Here is a 20,372-nt window from a genome sequence, read left to right as displayed (position 1 = left end):
AATCTATGTTCTAATACTTTTTGTTGTTCCTCTTTTTTTAATATTACTATGTATGTTTTTCAGATCTTTATTTTATTTATTTACTTTTATGTGATGCTATAGATCGAACCCAGTGCCTCACATGTGCCAGGCAAGCGCTCTACACTGAGCTATAACCCCAGCCCTTTTGCTGTTCCTCTTAATGTCACATATTAATATCATTGTGACTTTTAATTTATTGTAATTTCTATTATGGTAAAATTTGAAATATTCTTGTTAAATTTTTTTTCTAAAAGAACTTCATTATCAACTTGTCTTTGTGCCCAGACATGGACCTTAATTAAATCAAAGAGATTTGTATAGAATGACATAATAAGAACAGAAGATTCATGTTACTCTTCCCAGCATGAAACAGGAAGAGTCTGCATTTACTTATCATGTTGTTGGTTTTAAAATAGTTAATGCACCAGAGCAAAGAGAATTCTTTTTTTTGTTGAAGACTCAGCTATTCCATTAGTTTCTATGTATTAATCTTATAATGCAAGTTTAATCAGCTCTCTGTTGTTGGATTTAGAGTCCAGCCTCTGCTGTTACTAATAGTGCTGAACCTTCTTGCACTTATGTATCTTCCTGCATTCCCAAATATGTGTCCATACTTTCCTAGAGAAAGCAAAAAAAGGACAAACGTGTGCTAACTGGCTGGCTAAAGAAACCTGATGTTGCTTACTTGTGCTTCATATTTTAGAAACTATGCATTAGGATTTGAATATATTTTGATGGACTATTTTTTGTGCCATTTTGAATATGTTTTGTGTGCCATTTTCATTTTAAAATTTTTCAGATGGCCCAGGACTGAACTTGAATTGAAGCAAAGCTCCATTTCAGCCCACAATATTAAATAATCATTTCCACTCGTGTCAATTTTGCGGGCAGGGTGATGGGGTGGGGGTACTGGGGATTGAATTCAGGGGCACTCGACCATTGAGCCACATATACAGCCCTATTTTGTGTTTTATTTAGAGACAGTGTCTCACTAAGTTGCTTAGTGCCTCGCTTTTGCTAAGGCTGGCTTTGAACTCACAATCCTCCTGCCCCAGCCTCCAGAGCCACTGGGATTACAGATGTGTGCCACCGCACCCAGGCACTTATGTCATTTTATAGTCATTTATATTATTAGTGCCACAAGATTGAACGTATTAGGGGCTGGGATTGTGGCTCAGTGGCAGAGCGCTTTCCTTGCACGTGTGAGGCACTGGGTTCGATCCTCAGCAGCACATAAAAAAAATGAATAAATAAACAAAATTTTAAAAAAGATTGAATGTATTATAAAGCTTTATAAACTTAATGCACTTAATCTATAAAGTTCTAATTAAGACCTTTTAACAAATCTGCTATTTCATTTCTTATTATCCAGAATGATTCCTGACACTCTTCTCTGGTCTTTCCATCTCCAATCTTTCATTTTGCTTGCAAGTTAATAGTTTAATTCTATCAAGAATCAACATAAGTAATGAATTTTCCCTCCATGTCAGCAAACCTGCAGGGATGTTTTTCTTATACACACACACACACACACACATACACACAATCTCCTTCAAAATAGTCAGAAAACATCATCTGTCTTACCTGCAAATACAATTTGTCTGATTTCAATTTATTTTCCAGTTTTAACAATCTCTTCGCCTGCTCTGGAACATCCAACTTCATCTTTATCATGCACTTCGTTTCCCGCACAATTTCCAAAATTTTGGGATCAAAATTAACCAGCAACTTCCCTGTTTCTGGGTGTCGCACAAAAAGTGTGGCTTGTAAAGCTACAAATAAATGAGCACTGATATTATTTATTCTGGATTTCCTTTATGCTCCCAGCTCTGTTTTCATGTCTGTCTTCCCCACTGAACGACTAACTTCTTAAGAACAGAACAACAGCACTGATGCCCCGGGTACTAAGGCCCAGTATCTGTCACACGGTCAGTACTCAAGACCTCAACGGATGAAGGCAGAGTGTCTAGAAAGCCCTAAAATAAGATCCAGAGAGAGAAAAGTTGACCAATTACTGAGAGCCTTTGTGCTGTGAACCATGGTACTTTTCTGAGTGAGTCAAAGAGATCTGTGGTTCATTTTTGTGGATTTTTACTTTACCCCTGAAAAAGAAAATGGGCAAAGATGACACAACTCATAGATTTCAAACTCTTTTGCACCCTAACTCCAAACTGGCTTCTGTACCTGAATTCAATCTCCATCCTGAATTATTTTTATAATGAAGCTCAATATCAGTAACAAATATTTTTAAACAACATTGAGTTGTGAAGTCAGAGTGTAGAGGAGGATTTTTTTACACTGTGTCTTAGAGGAGCATTGTTCATGAAAACAGGCATTTTCAGATATACCTTTTATTAAGAATTGAAATACAAGATCCCAAATTGTTCTTGCTGGCTAGCCTTAAATTATTTGCTACCAGTACTGAAAATTTAACCCAGGGACACTTTACCACTGAACCTCATCCCCAGTCTTTTTATTTTTTATTTTGAGATGGGGGTCTCACTAAGTTGCACAGGGCCTCATTAAATTGCTGAGGCTGGCCTCAAACTTGCAATCTTCCTGTCTCAGTCTCCTATGCTGCTGGGGTTATAGGCATGTGCCACCATGCCTGGCATTGTAACATTTTATTTTATTCTATAAGGACAGAAAGGTCTACAGCAGAATGAAGACGGACAAGGATTGATGGCCAGGCATGCTCCAAACTGAGGGAGCATCTCATTCCCTGTGACCACCAGCAGGGGATCTTTGTCAAGTAAGCAACTTAAGGAGGCTGAAGTAGGCCCCCAGCTACTATCCCAAGCATCTACATAGTTAAGCACATTTACTAACGGGTGAATTTCATTAATAACTACAGAATCTTTCAAGCCTAACATTTTATAGAATGTGGGAGCATCAAATTTCTAGCAAAATAAAATGGTCCTTATATTCCTTTGAAGTAACTTGACTTTTACTAACTAGTCCTGATAAGGTTCTTAAGGGTATGGGTTTCATGAGAATTTCTTTTATTTATTTTTTGTTTGTTTGTTTGTTTTCAGAATAAGGAATTTAACCCAGAGGCACTCCATCACTCAGCTACATTTAGCCTTTTAAGAATTTTTATTTTGAAACTGGATCTCTCTAAATTACCAAGACTGGCCTTGAATTTGTGATCCTCCTATTTCTGACTCCCAAGCAACTGGGATTACAGGTGTGTACCACAGCACCCAGCAAGGGTTTCAATTAAGAATTTTATACAATTCATTTGGAATCTTTTTAGAATTGGGTTAGAAATCATTTGCCCTCCCAAATAAACTTCAAAATAACTCTGAACACTGATTTTTTTGGCATGGGGGTTGGGGGGTAACCAGGGATTGAACGCAGAGGCACTCGACCGCTGAGCCACATCCCCAGCCCTATTTTGTATTTTATTTAGAGACAGGGCCTCACTGAGTTGCTTAGGGCCTTGCTTTCTTTTTCCAGAAAAATGGAGGCCGGCTTTGAACTTGCGATCCTCCTGTCTCAGCCTCCCAAGCTGCTGGGATTACCAGTGTGCGCTACCACACCTGGCTGAACACTTATTTAGTGAAATCTATCTTCCTCAAGACTGTACCAAGGGCTGGGGTTATAGCTCACAGGTAGAGCACTTGCCCAGCATGTTTTAGGCACTGGGTTCGATCCTTGGCACCACATAAAAATAAATAAATAAATAAATAAATAAATGTAAGATGTCCTTATACAACTAAAAAAAAAAAAAAGACAGAAAGGTCTGCAACAGAATGAAGATAGACAAGGATTGATGGCCAGGAATGCTTCAAACTGAGGGAGCATCTCATTCCCTGTGACCACCAGCAGGGAATCTTTGTCAAGTAAGCAACTTAAGGAGGCTGAAGCAGGCCCCCAGCTATTATCCCAAGCATCTACAGAGTTAAGCACAGTTACATCAATGGAATACAGGAAGCCTTCCAGAACAATTCATTTTCCATAGACTGGGCTCATGTGAAACAAGTTCCCTTTATACTGTTAGTGTTACTTGGCCTGCTTCTCCTGGGCACCAATCCACTACAATGAGTTTATCGTACCTGATACAGGTCAGCTGATGTTCTCAGGGGGAGTAAACCCTCCAGGAAATCTGATATAATCGTCGTTTATAAAGATAATCTGATCTCTGCTTATTGGACATTTTAAAAATATCTAAAGAGTCCCCTCAATGTGCCTGGTACCCATCTTGACCCTTTTAGAAGGAGTACAGTGTTGAAGTGGCACCCCTTTCTCCACTGAAAAGTATTAACTGGGCCTCTCCAGAAATCTTCATCCAGACTGATTTTAGGACTGTCAGCAAAAGAGTCTCTGCAAAAGAGTTCAATGTAGATAAACTTCCTATTTTAATGTCGCCCTGTTTACTTGGCCACTGGCCAAGAAGATACCAGCACTCCAGGTGCTGGACACCCCCTTACTAGTTTTCACAAACATATCCAGTATAGTACTTTGAAGAAATGTGCAAACAAGGCCTCTGGCCTTGAGCTGGGGCTTCACAGAGATGTCTACATTTTTAAGATAAGAGAAGTTATAAACTGGGCTCCATGGTAACAGCTGGCAGGGGAGAATAGAAAGAGGAGAAGAAGCTCTCCCCTTCTCAGGTGTTGTCCTTGAAGGGTTAAAATGCCCGAATTGGGAAAAAAAAAAAAAAAAGGTGCTTTTATGTGAACTTTTGCAGACTGTGAACTTCTGAGCCCCTCCCCTTACATGCTGGGTATAAAACTCTGAAACTCCCTGAACTCGAGATTCAGGGGATTAATTGATTACAGCAAAAGCTGTGCCCTCTGAACCTGGCTGCAGCCAAATAAAACTGTTTCCTGCTATCTTTGGTGCCCTGCCTCCTTTGTCCCTACAACAGTGTAAAGGTTAAGAGAACAGACTGAGTGAATCCTGGCTCTGTTGTTCACTAGCTGTGTGATCTTGGACAAGTCACCTAACCTCTCAATGCCTCAGTTCCCTCATCTAATACACAAGGACAATAACAGCTCTTCCTAGGGCTGCTTTTAGGATCAAAGGGATTTGTTTATGCAAAGTGCTTAGACAAACCTGGCACACTGGTGAGCATATAGTATATGTTAGCTATGACCACTATTTAAAGTATACACGATGAAACAGACACAGGGTATCCTTGGGATGTGAGGAGGAGATAAGGTGAACACATAAGGCAGTGTCATGAGAAGGAACTGTAGATAAAATGTGTGGAGGACTTTGGAGGAGGAAAACATCATTTTCAGCCAAGAGGAATAAGAAAGGACTTTATGGAACTGGTGACTGTTGAACTTGTATTTGAACATGTAAAGATAAAAGGAAGGGCACTGGGGACACAAAAATCCAGAAAGACACCAAAAAAGTAGAAAAGTGTGTGGCATTGTAAATGCAAAACAGTGCACACTCCATACTTCGGTTGTTAAAAAAATTCTCTTTTGCCTTTTTCTGCTCTGTGAGTTTTCAGCTTATCTTGAAGTTTCACGGGGAGCACTGCTCCATTAGCAGGCTTTCATTAGAATCCCCAGGGGCCACCTACAGTGCATTCCCCAGAAATGGGTGGTCCATGAAAGTAGTTTATTGAACGCTTAACTATGCCAGTTGGCACTGACACCCTGTGGGGACTGGGAAGCTGTCCTCTAGGCTGTAGGTATGCAGTGAACCGATGGTCTGTGTATAAGTGCCATGTCCTCAAGAGCTAAACTACAAGAGTTCTGGAACCAAAAGGTAGAAATAGGAACAGCCCCTCTCACCATCACTCCTAAGCACCTGCAGAATGTGTGCTCCCCAGGCCTGCAACTCCATGCTCTGCCCAAGGGGAGATCCTGGTTTGGGAGGCAGACAGCACTCCACCAGGGAATACGGGAGGAACTGCACCAAGGTCATGGCTCAGAGCTGAAGGTTGTGGTTTTGACTTTATGGTTAAGACGGGACAAAACAGGAAACTCAACTGACCAACAATTGAGTCCACACAAAAATCACACCCCGATGGAGAGAGATGGGGGAGAACCATCCCCCGCCCCACAGTGAGCTCTGCCCAAAGCCTTGGCTGTATAACCCCTCCCCTCAGAGGCACCTGAGCCAACCCTAACACTATTAAGTCACTGGAGCTCAAAACTGAAGTCCAATGCAACAATAGAAAAGGAAAAAAAAAAAAAAACAGATGAGTGGGAAAGCAAAAAAAAGAGAAGGAGGAAGGGAGGCAGTGATTCTATCTCCCCTGATTGGGACTGAGATTTGAATCGACAACATGATAAAAAAGAATACGGATAAATCTATGGAGAGGGTATCTATAACATATTTTCACTTTTAAATACTGTTTTTCAGGAGAAAGTCATAATTTATGTATATCAATTTTACTATCATGATAACTTTTGCTACTAAAATCCAACTGTTGGACCAGGCATGGTGGTGAGGGCCTGTGGTTCCTGCTAGTAGGGAGGCTGTGGCAGGGACATCACCAGAGCCCAAGAGTTCTAGACCAGCCTGGGCAACATGGTGTGACCCTGTCTCCAAAAAATTTTTAAAAGAAAGAAGAAAATCAGAAGATTAATAGGAAAATAAACCACTGTTATCATCCCTAAATCTAAATTTCAACTAGCCTAAAATTATGTGAAAGGGATGTAAAATATTCTCCAGAACCATGAACTCACTCAGAGTCCCCAGCCCCCACTGGCGACCCTCTTACACTCACCATATTGCAACTGCGAAATCTCCCGGACCCAGGCTGTGTGGTAGATCACCTCAAATTCCACCAGCACATAGGAGATTTTGTTATACTGACGGATGACAGATTTACCTTCCAAACTTGACAAAATTTCAGAGTTTTTCTGTGTTTTTTTTTTAAGGGAAAAAAGAAAGGTATATTTTAAGAAGTTGCAGACTGTTTTCATAAAACTTTATATTTAAGATGACAGCAAAGGGTTATGCTATCCATTGAGGCATGTAAGAGATAGGGAAGGCCATGGAAGCTGGAGATACGAGTAGGAAAACATTACCAGTAGAGAGGGAGCACTGCAAAAGGAAAGGACTTAAAAAGAGAGGTCTTGCCAGGTGTGGTGGTGTACACCTGTCATCCCAGCAGCTCCAGAGACTGAGGCAGAAGAAGAAACTGAGGCAACTTAGTGAGGCTCTAAGCAACTTAGTAAGACCCTGAATCTAAATAAAAATATAAAAAGGGTTGGAGATGTGATTCAGTAGTTAACCCCTGGGTTCAAATTCCTAGTACAAAAAAAAAAGTTCTTGCTGGGTGCAGTGGTGCACATCTGTGATCCCAGCAACCCAAAGAGGCTGAGGCAGGAGGATCACAAGTTTGAGGCCAGCCTCAGCAAATAAAAAATAAAAAGGAGTAGGGATGTAGCTCAGTGGTAGAGTTTCCCTGGGTCCAATCCCCAGTACCTTCAATAAATAAATAATAGAAAAAGAGAGGTCTCTAGCCCTACAACCAGTCCTAGGCATTAGGAGTCTCTACCTCCAAGTCTCTAGTCCGTGCCTACAACTGACTTATACTGTGAATATCATAGCAGAATCCTAAATTCCAGCACCAAAAAACAAAAAAGTAGATATAAATCAAAGAATTAAAACCAAGTTTCTTTACATAAAATTGAAAGATTTAGGTTTCAATTCACAAATGCCAAACAAGGCCATCTCTACTCTCCCTCTATAGTAACTTGAGTCTCCACCTCGACCTCTTGTCTAAGGCCAAGCTTTAAAAAAAAAAAAAAAAAACTTTTTAAATATTCAGAACAATGAAATAAATGATAATAGCCAAACCAAACAGCAGAAACTTCATACTGAATAATGCCCTATATAAAGTAATAATAAAATGACTTGCAAGACTACCATTTTATAATTATTTCATTCTGCATTCAGCCATATGACACAGCAGCAAAATAATCACTCTACTCTGGCACTCTCTGCCTCTTACATGAAAACAAAACTAAAACAAAGAAAAGGCAAAGTGGCAGTTTCAGAATGCCAACCGGGCCTCAGACTAGCCTGTTCTTGAGAAATCTAATAATTGTAAGGACATCAAGAATGAACACACTGTTATGCCCTGTCTAGGGCTAAGATCCTCACACAGGAATACAGTCAGGATGTCTCGCCTTCATTAAATACATATCCGTGAACCATCTGTCCACACATGGAAGTAAGCTTTGCGCTAGGCCTGCACTTTACAGCATTCTCAAACAATTATTTTTAAAAAGTCTTTATAAAGTGTCTGTATTATTAAAAGACATAACATTATGAGATGCACCAACTCTGAGATAACTGTAATTGAACTGGCTTATCTACTCAACACAAAAGAATTGACTGAGTCTCAAGCATATTTATAAGCTAAATTTTCTTTGCCCAGTAAGGAACTGACCTCATCTTATCGGGCACAAATATTACAGGGTAAAATGTACCTGCAAAGCAATTTTGTATTAAAATCACCACAATACACACATATTATAAATGTAATTATTGGCTTACAAAGAAATAGTTGATGGGCTCGTTGATCCGGCGATAGAGCTGCCTCACCCAAAGTATCTTTCCTGCAATAGGAGGCATATTTCGAGCAAGAGGGGGGTCGTCTTTTTGAGAATGATAAAGCTGTAATTAAAATATGGTGTTAACATTTGAATTCTAAAGTGGAGAAGTACAATAGTGTTTGTACAGTTACTTAACCATTATTCACATGTTGCATATAGAAGGGGTCACTAATTATTTAAATGTACTTCAGATATGACAACTCGAAGCTCAGAAACAATGATGTTTACAATATATGATATTTAATTCTCTCTTCAACCTTTATTTCCTATTGCATGTATTTTTTTTTTCTGCCCAAATTTTATGGACGCTTTCAAAGGAAGAAGCATATCTATCACAATATTCTCCAGAGCCTACCTTTCCATATTTAAAAATACTAACTTAAGTGGGCTTTGCTATACACACAACTGACTGCTGTGGCAAAACGACAGTTCTTTAGAGTAAAGAAGTGGTGACCTGGCTGTCTAGCGACATGCCCCACCAGCACCTTCCCACATGAGGAAGAGAACCTTGAAGGTCCTCAGCAGTGAAAGAGATTCCTCCAAAAAGCTTGGCACAGGAGAGTGTTCAGATTATTTTTCTTTTTTGTACTATGACTATGCATAATTCCATTCATAAACAGGCCACTTGCCTTTTTAGTAGCTTCAAGTTCAGCCACATAATACTGAAGAATTCGCTCAATCGTGTGGTTGATTTCTAACTGAAGACAGGGAATGTTCAGCTTCTGAAATCTAAAAGTAATTAAAGCTGAGTCATCAAAAAGGAAGTGAGAAATATACTAACTACAGGTTCATTCACCTGACAAGATATTCATACCAGACCTCACACACTGGACTAGAATGTCCCCTGATGAAAGAGGCAGGGACACCTACACTCTCCTGGAGCTTATGGAAAAGGCAGATTTCAGTGAAGAGTCACACGAGCAATGGTTGAAATTAAGAGGAAGCTGGAAATGCATATAACAGGGGACCTGGCCAAGTCTGAGGAATCGAGACAAACTTCCCTGAGGATGTGACATTTAAGCTGACATGAAAGAGAAGAGTGGAAAATGGCTTAGTAAAGGTGCAGCGGAGCACACTGAATGTACCTCTGCCAATGTTAGTGCTCAGGTAATTCCAAGTAAGCAGAGCCATGATAATGATTTTGTCCACCAAACAGCACCTCCACTGAGAACAGTGATGCACAGGAAGTAACAGGACCATAATGTTGATCATAAAATGAATTGACAATAGCGTCCATAGGTAAAAAAAAAAAAAAAAAAAAAAAAAAAAATTGGGGTGGGGACAGAGATGGAAGAGAGAGACAGCGAATGAGCTTGTCAAGAAAATGGTACCTGTACCAGTACTGCCACTCATCAGAATTACATTGTGTCTGAATCTTATGATGGTCTCTCAAGGTATGGGTCATCATTACAGAGATATGGAACTTGAAACTGTGTTTTCAGAAGGACAAGCTGGACCCAAACCCAGATCCTCTGACTCCCAGAAGAGTTCCTAAAGGGCCCCAACATAGGACTTGGGTTACCTACATCTGAGCTGGAAAAGTAAGGCCTCTAGTCCAGCTCGTCCTTCTAATTCAGATCCCCTGCCCGCTGCGGGGGAACTGCTGTTTGGAGTGGAGGGAAAGGAAGCTGAGGGAGAGTAGATTTTAGGTGCTCTTACCACAAAAAGAAAGAGAGGGGGTAACTATGTGAGATGATGGATATGTGAATTGCTTGGTTGCAGTAACCACTCCACAGTATACATCAAAACACCATGCTGTACACCTTATGTATACGCAATGAAATGAACTTTAAACAAAAAAGATAAAAGATCCCTCAGAAGAAAAATGGAAAATTTTACTCTTACATAATCTCACTTTGGGAAATGCCTTCAATATGTAGAATTAAACATTATTCGTTCCCTTCCCAATAACTTACAGAATTAACCTTGAGCATATTACAGGACTCGGGGTGGGGGAACATGGCAGGTAATTTCATTTTGTTACTGAAAGCCTTCTGCTATAAAAATGCAATGAAAAAAATAACATCCTCCATTTCAAATTTTTATCAGCCTATTTAATGGTAATTGAAAGGTTAATATTGTAAGTATTCAGGTTAATGTAGGAGACACTACACACCAGGGGCAAGAGTATCTTATTTGAAATTGTGTTTTCAGATAATATTGTCCCACCTAGAGACTATACTGCTTAAAGTATTATAAATACCTTTGTAGCAGCTGAAGAGCCTGCTGAGAAGACAAGATTTTTCCAAAAGTACTGTTCATAAATGCTTGTATTTGTACCTAAAAAATATTAATATTTAAATTATTTTTTTATTTTAAGGAAGAGATTAGTTAATGAATTTTCTACAGAATCAAATAGCTTCCAAGCTATCTACCCATCTAGAAATGCTCCATCCAGTATGACAGCCACAGGCCACATTGTAGCTCTTGAGCACTTAAAATATAACTACTTAGAAATTAGACATCTGTAAATGTAAAATACATGCAGGATTTCAAAAACCAAAAAAAAGATGATATAAAATAGCTCATTAATGATTTTTATATTAATGCCATTTTATTTTTTATTATTTTTTTTTAAATATTTATTTATTTTTTTTTTTTTAGTTCTCGGCGAACACAACATCTTTGTTGGTATGTGGTGCTGAGGATCGAACCCGGGCCGCACACATGCCAGGCGAACACGCTACCGCTTGAGCCACATCCCCAGCCCTATTAATGCCATTTTAAAATTACACCATTTTGAATGCGCTAGGCTGAATAAAGCATAATTATTAAAATTAATTTCACCTGCCTCTTTTTACTCTATTGATGTGGCTTCTAGAAAAATCAAAGTCACATGTATTTTCCATTTGCAGCTCATTACTGTAAATCACTGTTTAGAGACTTTATGAAAGGACTGTCCCTTACCAAACATTTTTCTCTGGAACATTTAGAATGTCTAAGTGTGCTCATAGAGCAATGTAATGACACTACACACCAGGGGCAAGAGTATCATTTTCCAACACTGCTACTCTCAGAAACATCTTTGCCATGGTTAAGGAGGAATGAACAGCAGAAAATGTTCTTCCAAGACTCCTCCTATCCCAAGAAGTGAACTCCAAATTCCTGATACCAAAAGAAGGAGCTGAATCACTTTGCAAATTACTTTTAAAGATTATATTGGTTAGATCTACTAATATACATCACACCCATGAACTGAACGTTGGAAAAGGAAGGAAAATTAAAACACTGCCACCTCAAGCAAATTATCTGTTACAAGGCTAATCTGGCCTCTGAACTTACTAAAAGCTAAAATCTGCATCTAGGACCACAATGTCTTTTAAAACATAAAAATCCTTAGTAATAAGTCTTTAAAATAATTTAAAAGATAACAAGTTTTTAAAAAATTCTCTATTGCCAAGCTGAGGTTGTCGATCAGTGGTAGAGCACTTGCCTCACACGTGTGTGGCACTGAGGTCAATCCTCAGCACCACATAAAAATAAATAAATAAACTTACTGTTTCCATCCAACTAAAAAAATATTAAAAAAAAAAAAAACTCCATTGCGGGAGGAGGGGGGGGAATGGGCGGGGCTGGGGTTGTGGCTCAGTGGTAGAACACTCACCTAGCATGTGCAAGGTGCTGGGTTCGATCCTCAGCACTACATAAAAAGTAAATAAGTAAAATAAAGGTACTGTGTCCAACTACAACTAAAAAAATAAAATAAAGTTTTAAAAAATTCCATTGCCATAAACATTTAATTCCCAATGCATTTTGGAAGCAAACTCTATCCTACTCAACTAATCCAAAATTAAAAGTAATAACTAAAATATGTCTTAATATTATAAGAATCTAATTGTCAAAAGCTAAAAGGAAATCTATGCCAAAAATAAAAAGCATTATTATTAGAATGATAGAATTTTAGGAATTTTTAAAATTATACTGCCCATATTATATGTAATATAGTTTTTTAAATTAATACATGCAACAAAAATATTTGTGTGTGTGTGTGTGCGCGTGCGCGTGTTCATGCACATGGCAGGACGTGCTGGGGATCTAACCCAGAGCCCCAGGCTTGCTAGGCAAGTGCTCTACCAGCAAGCTATATCCTCAGTCCAAAACTGACTTTTTTTCTTACTTTCATGGCAAGAATTTCAGATGCAAAAAGAGGACCAAGAATATTCTTGTCCCTGCCTGTGTCTCCAGGATGTTCTACAGCAAAGAGATCGTTTCCTGGAGCTAAACTTGGTTCATTGGTAGTTTTCAGTTAAAAAATAACAGAGGTCATGTAAGTCCAAAAGGTAAGCAATATGTTAAGGTCTCACTAACATATTTTGTCTCCTCCTTCTCATACCTCTTGTGTCCCTTAATCTGTGACACAAGTGAGATCAGAGCTCTTCAGAGATGTCCTCTGTGGCTCCAGGAAGAATGCAGACATAGGGCACAAGGCCAATGGGAGAGTGATCCACCTTCCCCAACTTCTCTCAGATATCTCTGTACTTAAAGAAAAAGGACTACAGATGAGCGCAGTGGCACACGCCTGTAATCCCAGTGGCTTGGGAAGCTGCGACAGGAGGATCGTGAGTTCAAAGCCAGCCTCAGCAAAAGTGAGGCACTAAGCAACTCAGTGAGACCCTGTCTATAAATAAAATACAAAATAGGGTTGGGGGATGTGGCTCAGTGGTTGAGTGCCCCTGAGTTCAATCCCTGGTACCACCCCCAATCCCCGTAAAAAAAATAAAGAAAGAAAAAAATAAAAAAATAAAGACTATAAATTCTTTCTTACACTGGAAAAAATGACCCTGGCACAACAAAAATGAAATGCAAATCTTAATGTAAATTTAAAATGAACCATACCTCTAACAGGTTTCTGATTATTCACTGACATCTGGCATTGTATATGTTCATTTTTCATTAAAACAAAAAGTCAAAAAATATTTGTGGGCTCCTTTAAAACATTCACACTGCTAACATTTTTATCAATTCACAGCAGAAATGTAACACAAATACTAAATATGTGAACACTGATTCTATTACAGGACAGTGCTACTGATCACTCTTCAGCTTTCTTAAGGAAGAGCATGTATAACTACTTACCTCCAAACTATTGATTTTTGTCATAAAGTGTACAAAATCTTTGTCGAACTCTGTCCGTCTTGGATCCAGAATGTCATATTGTTTTTTCTGTACCCCTTGATATATATTTTTGAATTTTATTGCCATGATATCTATTCCTTCTATTGTAGAATTACTCAAGGATGTATATGTCTGAACAATCGTTATCATTTCTGTAATCTTAAACAGAGAAATGTTACTTATTTATTTATTGGCAGTGCTGGGGATCAAACAGCACTGGCTAGGCAAGCACTCTACCTCCGAGCAGCAGCTGCAGCCCAATGCTATTTTATATTTTTTAAATGAGATATGAGGCCCCTTCTCTAAAACAAGTTCTTAATGAATCATTGGTTAAAAAATCAAACCGAAAGACAGGCTCTAGAATCATTTAGATCAGACCAACCTGGGATGCTTTATCACTAAGCTATATCCCCATCCTCTTTATTTTTTTTTTTATTTTGAGCAGGGTCTAGCTAAGTTACTAAAGCTGGCCTCAAAGTTGTCTTCTCCCTGCCTCAGCCTCCTGATTTGCTGGTATTACAGGTATGCACCACTACTGGACATGCATCCGGCTGGTCATTCTGACTTTGAATCTCAGCTTTTTATAACAGGCTCTGACTTAGCGTGACCCTTGGGCTCTCCTTTTAAACTACTTAAGAATTCACAGAGAGGAATGGGGCTGTGTCTCGATGGCAGAGTGTTTGCCTAATGCATATGAGGCACTAGGTCTGATCCTTAGCACCACATAAAAATAAAGGCATGCTGTCCACCTAAAACTACAAAAAAAATTTTTTTTTAAGAGTTCACAGGGGTAGTCCAATGGGGGTATGCCTCCTGTGCCCCACTCACCAAGAACAGCCCAACCAGGCTAAATCCTGGCCACAGTTCAGAATAAGTTTGATAACCTATATTTGAGGGTCTGGATGCCAATATCCACCAATTATACCTGGGAGAAATGCCAGTCATTCAAGGGGATCTCAGTGCAGAGGAGTTGGAATAACCTAGCAATCAGGCCACACTTCAGGCAAGGCCTGTGGGACTGCTGCTTTAGCTCTGATTGCTGAGCTCTGGTGACTTGACTTTCTATTCTTAAAATAAGAGGCAGGGCCTTCCCAGAGACAAGGAAGAGGTACAGTGCAACTACCCATTACCATCACCACCCAGCACCAAAGGAATGCCCAGGCTGCTTTTCACAGACAGATACCCATTCTGCCTAGAATCAGACTTGCAAACCAAGGATCTTTACTGCTATTAGGTTATTACGATCAACCAAACTCAAAATTGTACCCAAGTTGGCAAGCTTCCTTGTTCCAGGAAAATGAAGGGTAATTAGGACCCCCTTCAAAGTTCATGATCTAGTGGTTCAGAAACATTATTGGCTGGAATGGGTCTCAGTGTAGAACCGTCCTAGCATGCACGGGGTCCCAGATTCCCTCCCTAATCCCCAACACCACAAAGAGGCGAGAGGAGATTAAGCATCTTTGTGGAACAAGTTCTGACCAATGGGGCCTAATTATTAATTTGACACATGTCAATATCCTTCTAGCTGGCCATATGCCCCCCCAAAATGACTACTGTTCACAAACCAGTCTTATACAACAATTTCTTAGATGTGGCACCAAAAAGCACAAGGAACAAAAGAGAAACTAGATAAGTTGGGCTTCATAAAAATTAAATATCTCTGCTTCAGAGAACACTCTGAGGAGAGTTAAAAGATAGCCCACAGAATTAAAGAAAATATTTGCAAATCAAATCTAATAAGGAATATACTCAGAATATATAAAGAATGCTTATGGGCTGGGGTTGTGGCTCAGTGGTAGAGCATTTGCTTCAAACGTGTGAGGCACTAGGTTCAATTCTCAGCACCACATAAAAATAAATGAATAAAATAAAGGTTCATCAACAACTAAAAAAAAAAAATGTTTTTAAAGAACCCTTACAATTCAACAATGAATATATAAACAACTCACAATGTGCAAAACATTCAAACAGACATTCCTCCAAAAATGAAAAATAAATGGACAATAAGTACATGAAAAGATGCTCAAAATTATTAGTTATCAGGGAAAATCAAAACCACAGTGAGATACCACTTCACATCCACTAGGACCGTCAAATTCAGAAGGACAGATGTGTTAAACAAGTGTTGTTGAGGATGTAGAGAAATCTCAGCTTTTAGACCTTGCTAATTATAATGTAAACTCATGAAGCTATTTTGGAAAAACGTTTGGCAGTTCCTCAAAGACAAATATGGAGTTGCCAGTGGGGTGCAGTGGCATGCACCTGTAGTCCCCAGCTACTCAAAGAGCTGCAGTGGGAGGATCACTTGAGCCTAGGAGTTTGAGACCAGCAGGGGCAAATTAGTGAGAAAATATGGGGTTGCCATATGACCCAGCAAGTCTCCTTTTATGTAGACACCTGAGAAATAACAACATATGTCCACATTAAAAACTTACACACAAATGTTTGAAACAGCATTATTCATAATAGTCTAAGAGAGGAAGCAACCCACATGTCCATCATCAGATGAGTGGATAAATATGTATTCATGCAAAGGAATATTCAGTGATAAAATGTATAGCGTGCAAAATGGATGAACTTGGAAACATCATGCTAAATCAAAGAAGCCAAAAGACTAAATATTATATGATTCCATTTATAAACTATGTCCAACATAGACACATCTATTAATGACAGAAAGTATATTAGTGGATGGTTAGGCAGGGAAGAGGGGCAGATAGGATGTGACTGCTAATAGGTTCAGGGTGTGTTCAGTGGGAATAAAAATATCTCAAAATCATATTTTTGGTAGCTGTGTGAAAATATTAGAAACCATTGACTTGTAAACTTTAAATGGGTAAATTGAATGATATGAGAACTTTGTCCCAATAAAGCTGTTAAAAACAAATAAAAGAAATAAAAGCCCCATAGCAGTATGTATTAAGGACCCCACTTGGTCATTTGGTTCTCTATTTTCCTATCCTGGATGAATCAGGAGATTTAAAAACAAACACTGGCCTCTGGACATGTCTGGGAAATGCTCTTCAATCTATATCATGTCCCTTCACGCCCCACTTCCCAACAAAAGATGAATGGGATCCTAAAGACTACCAGGATCCAAGAAGTTTGAAAACAGTAGGGTGCCGGGAGGACTGGCTAAATGAGATCTTTATAGACATGTCAAAGGCTAACTGCAAGGAACCTCTGATGCTGGTTCCTTACATCCCTGAAAAAATACCATTCCTCCTCAGTGAGCCTTAACAAATGAAATGAAAGGTGCAGAAGTTTCCCAGCCACACCTGTCTAGCAAAGGCATCCCCCACACAATGTCTAGGCGCACGCAGGCCCAGAAAGAGGAGGGGCCAGACATCCAGATATTCCACAATGATTGGGTTCTGCCAGGCATTTGCAGGTATTTCATCTCACATCCTAACATCATGGTCAAGGGCAGAAGTTTCATGTTTATATATTTGTAATGCATTCCACTTTCATATATATATATATGAAAGTGGAATGCATTACAATTCTTATTATACATATAGAGCACAATTTTTAATCTCTCTGGTTGTATACATAGTATATTCACACCAATTTGTGTCTTCATACAAGTACTTTGATAATGATGTTCATCACAATCCATCATCATTTCTAACCCCCTGTCCCCTCTCTTCCTCTCCCACCCCTCTGCCCTATCTAGAGTTTATCTATTCTTCTCATGATCCCTCCCTACCCCACTATGAATCAACCTTCTTATATCAGAGAAAACATTCGGCATTTGGTTTTGGGGGATTGGCTAACTTCATTTAGCATTATCTTCTCCATCTCCATCCATTTACCTGCAAATGCCATGATTTTATTCTCTTTATTGCTGAGTAATATTCCATTGTGTATATATGCCACAATTTTTTTATCCATTCATCTTTTGAAGGGCATCTAGGTTGGTTCCACAGTTTAGCTATTATGAATCGTGCTGCTATAAACATTGATGTGACTTTGCCCCTATAACATGCTGTTTTTAAGTCCTTTGGGTATAGACCAAGGAGAGGGATAGCTGGGTCAAATGGTGGTTCCATTCCCAAATTTCCAAGAAATCTCCATACTGCTTTCCATATTGGCTACACCAATTTGCAGTCCCACCAGCAGTGTATGAGTGTGCCTTTTTCCCCACATCCTTGAAGGGCAGAAGTTTTTAACATGGAAATAGAACTGAAGTCATGAGAGAGATGAAAGTTTGCAATAGCTGGTATGTGCCTGGCAAAAGGCAATAACTAAGGATAAAAAAATTATAATCAATGCAGTGATTTATGACTAATTTAATCAGATGGTTCATATTAATAGTGAAACAAAAGATCTGGAACAATGATTTTCAATAACACTACATGAAGCATGAAATAACCAAACAGGGGTGACTTGTGGGGATTGGGGGGAGGTGTCCAGTGACTGCATAACACTTACCTTCTCCAGTCTTTTACAGAAAGCTTCAAATTTCCCAAATATGTACATTTCTGAAACCTCAAAAGATTTCTCTCCTGATGAGTCTAAAATCTGTTTCCTTGTTTTGTGAAAAGATGACTGATACTCCTTGAATAGAAAAATGCAATCCTACAAGAGAATTACAAGAAAGGGTGGGGTGGTGAGACGTTTGTTCTCAAATCTTCAGAAATTCCATCCTCATACAGAACTAATCATGCAAGCCCCTCAACAGGGGCTGCTGCTGTTAACCAAGATCAAGTTCTCTGTCTGTATATTCAAAGCCTGTAAAGACTAATATAGTTTTTAAATATACATAGTGTTTTCATCTCTTCATCCTCATTATTTTCCCTTATCCTACATCAAACTATGACACATACTATTTGTTTTCATATGTTTGTGGCTAATTGCTGCTCCCAAGAGACCCAGTAGTTATCTGTCAAGACATGTCTATTCAGCTGACATCCTTCTTTGAATCAACATTCTTGATATTCTTGATATTCTTTATGTTTTATGTAACATAAAGAATTTGTAATAACAACTTACCATCCAACTATCATTGCTCCAAAAGGAGATCATAAAGGATTTTATTTTATTTTATTTTGGCAGTACTAGGGATTGAACCAAGGGCTTTACACTTGCTAGACAAGTGTTCTGCCACTGAGCTACATCTCCGGCCCAAGAACATAAAGTTTTTGATTGGCTGGAATCCTAACATTTGACTGCAGCTATACCACTAGCCAGTCACTAATAGGAGCAAGGTGATATCTCATTGTTGTTTTAATTTGCAAAGCTAAAGGCATCATCAGTGAACTGAGGAGAAATACAAAAGAGGATACAGTCACTAAGTTCAGTAGGAATTAACTATCGTGTCAAGCTCACATTTTCTAAAACCAAACTACTCTTCAATGTTAAAATTTCTCAGTGCTACCATGGGCCATTTTTACATGCAGATTATCCCCTTGAGATAATTATTTCATTTTCTTTAGATGTGTGCCCACAAGAGGGAGCACTAGATCACATGGTAGTTCTACTTTTGATGTTTTGAGGAACCTCTTGTACACTGTTTCACGATTTTCCATAACGGCTATACCAATTAATATTCCCGCCGGCAGTGCTCAAGAGTTCCCTTTTCTCCACATTCTTGCCACTGCTTGTTATCTTGTCATTGTTATAATAGACATTCTAATAGGAGTGAAGTGACATCATTGTTTTAACTTGCAAAGCTGGGAGCATCAACCAGGCTGACTTCAAAATGTATTACAAAACTACAATAATCAAAACAGAATAGTACTGGCATGAAAACAAACATAATCAACAACAGAACAGAGGAGAGGACCAGAAATAAATCCAGGTATTATGGCCAACCCAGATGGTTGACCTTCAATAAGGTGCCAAGATCACAGAGTGGAGAAAGAGAATTCCATTCAATAAATTGTGTAAGGAAAATCTCCTCCTGCTATTTTGAAATTGGACTCTAACCTCACACAGTATACAAAAGTCAACTCAAACAGGGTAAAGACTTCAAAGTTAGGACATGAAACTATAAAATTCATAGAAGAAAACATAAGGGAAAAGTTCCTTGACATTGGTCTGAGTCATTTTTAAATGACTAAAGTATAAGTAACAGAAGCAAAAATACACAAATAGGGCACATCAATTTTTTTTTTAAATTTTTTATTGTTGGCTGTTCAAAACATTACATAGTTCTTGATATATCATATTTCACACTTTGATTCAAGTGGGTTATGANAGTGTCTGTTCAGGTTCCTTGGCCCATTTGTTGATTTGTTTATTGGTTTTCTTATTGTTTAATTTTTGAGTTCTTTGTATACTCTGGATATTAGGGCTCTATCTGAAGTGTGAGGAGTAAAGATTTGTTCCCAGGATGTAGGCTCTCTATTTACCTCTCTTATTGTTTCTTTTGCTGAGAAAAAACTTTTTAGTTTGAGTAAGTCCCATTTGTTGATGCTAGTTATTAACTTTTGTGCTATGGGTGTCCTATTGAGGAATTTGGAGCCCGACCCCACAGTATGTAGATCGTAGCCAACTTTTTCTTCTATCAGACGCTGTGTCTCTGATTTGATATCAAGCTCCTTGATCCATTTTGAATTGACTTTTGTGCATGGCGAGAGAAAGGGATTCAGTTTCATTTTGTTGCATATGGATTTCCAGTTTTCCCAGCACCATTTGTTGAAGATGCTATCCTTCCTCCATTGCATGCTTTTAGCCCCTTTATCAAATATAAGGTAG

The 20,372-nt window shown here is 38.8% G+C and overlaps 1 protein-coding gene across 1 annotated transcript in view; it reads right to left on the bottom strand.

Moving 5' to 3' along the window:
• The window catches only part of Dnah8 (dynein axonemal heavy chain 8), a 280,498-nt gene that overhangs the window by 221,959 nt on the left and 38,167 nt on the right, over positions 1-20,372 (bottom strand). The window contains exons 10-16 of the mRNA XM_015487349.2: positions 18,105-18,251; positions 13,632-13,829; positions 10,759-10,835; positions 9,185-9,284; positions 8,497-8,616; positions 6,716-6,851; positions 1,606-1,793 (exon numbers count right to left, since the gene is read on the bottom strand). Coding sequence (XP_015342835.2) covers positions 1,606-1,793; positions 6,716-6,851; positions 8,497-8,616; positions 9,185-9,284; positions 10,759-10,835; positions 13,632-13,829; positions 18,105-18,251 — 966 coding nt within the window. The remainder of the gene's footprint in view (positions 1-1,605; positions 1,794-6,715; positions 6,852-8,496; positions 8,617-9,184; positions 9,285-10,758; positions 10,836-13,631; positions 13,830-18,104; positions 18,252-20,372) is intronic.

Source organism: Marmota marmota, unplaced genomic scaffold, assembly GCF_001458135.2.
Source record: "Marmota marmota marmota unplaced genomic scaffold, marMar, whole genome shotgun sequence".
Classification (NCBI taxonomy): Eukaryota; Metazoa; Chordata; class Mammalia; order Rodentia; family Sciuridae; genus Marmota; species Marmota marmota.
This window is presented reverse-complemented; position numbering and strand designations above follow the sequence as displayed.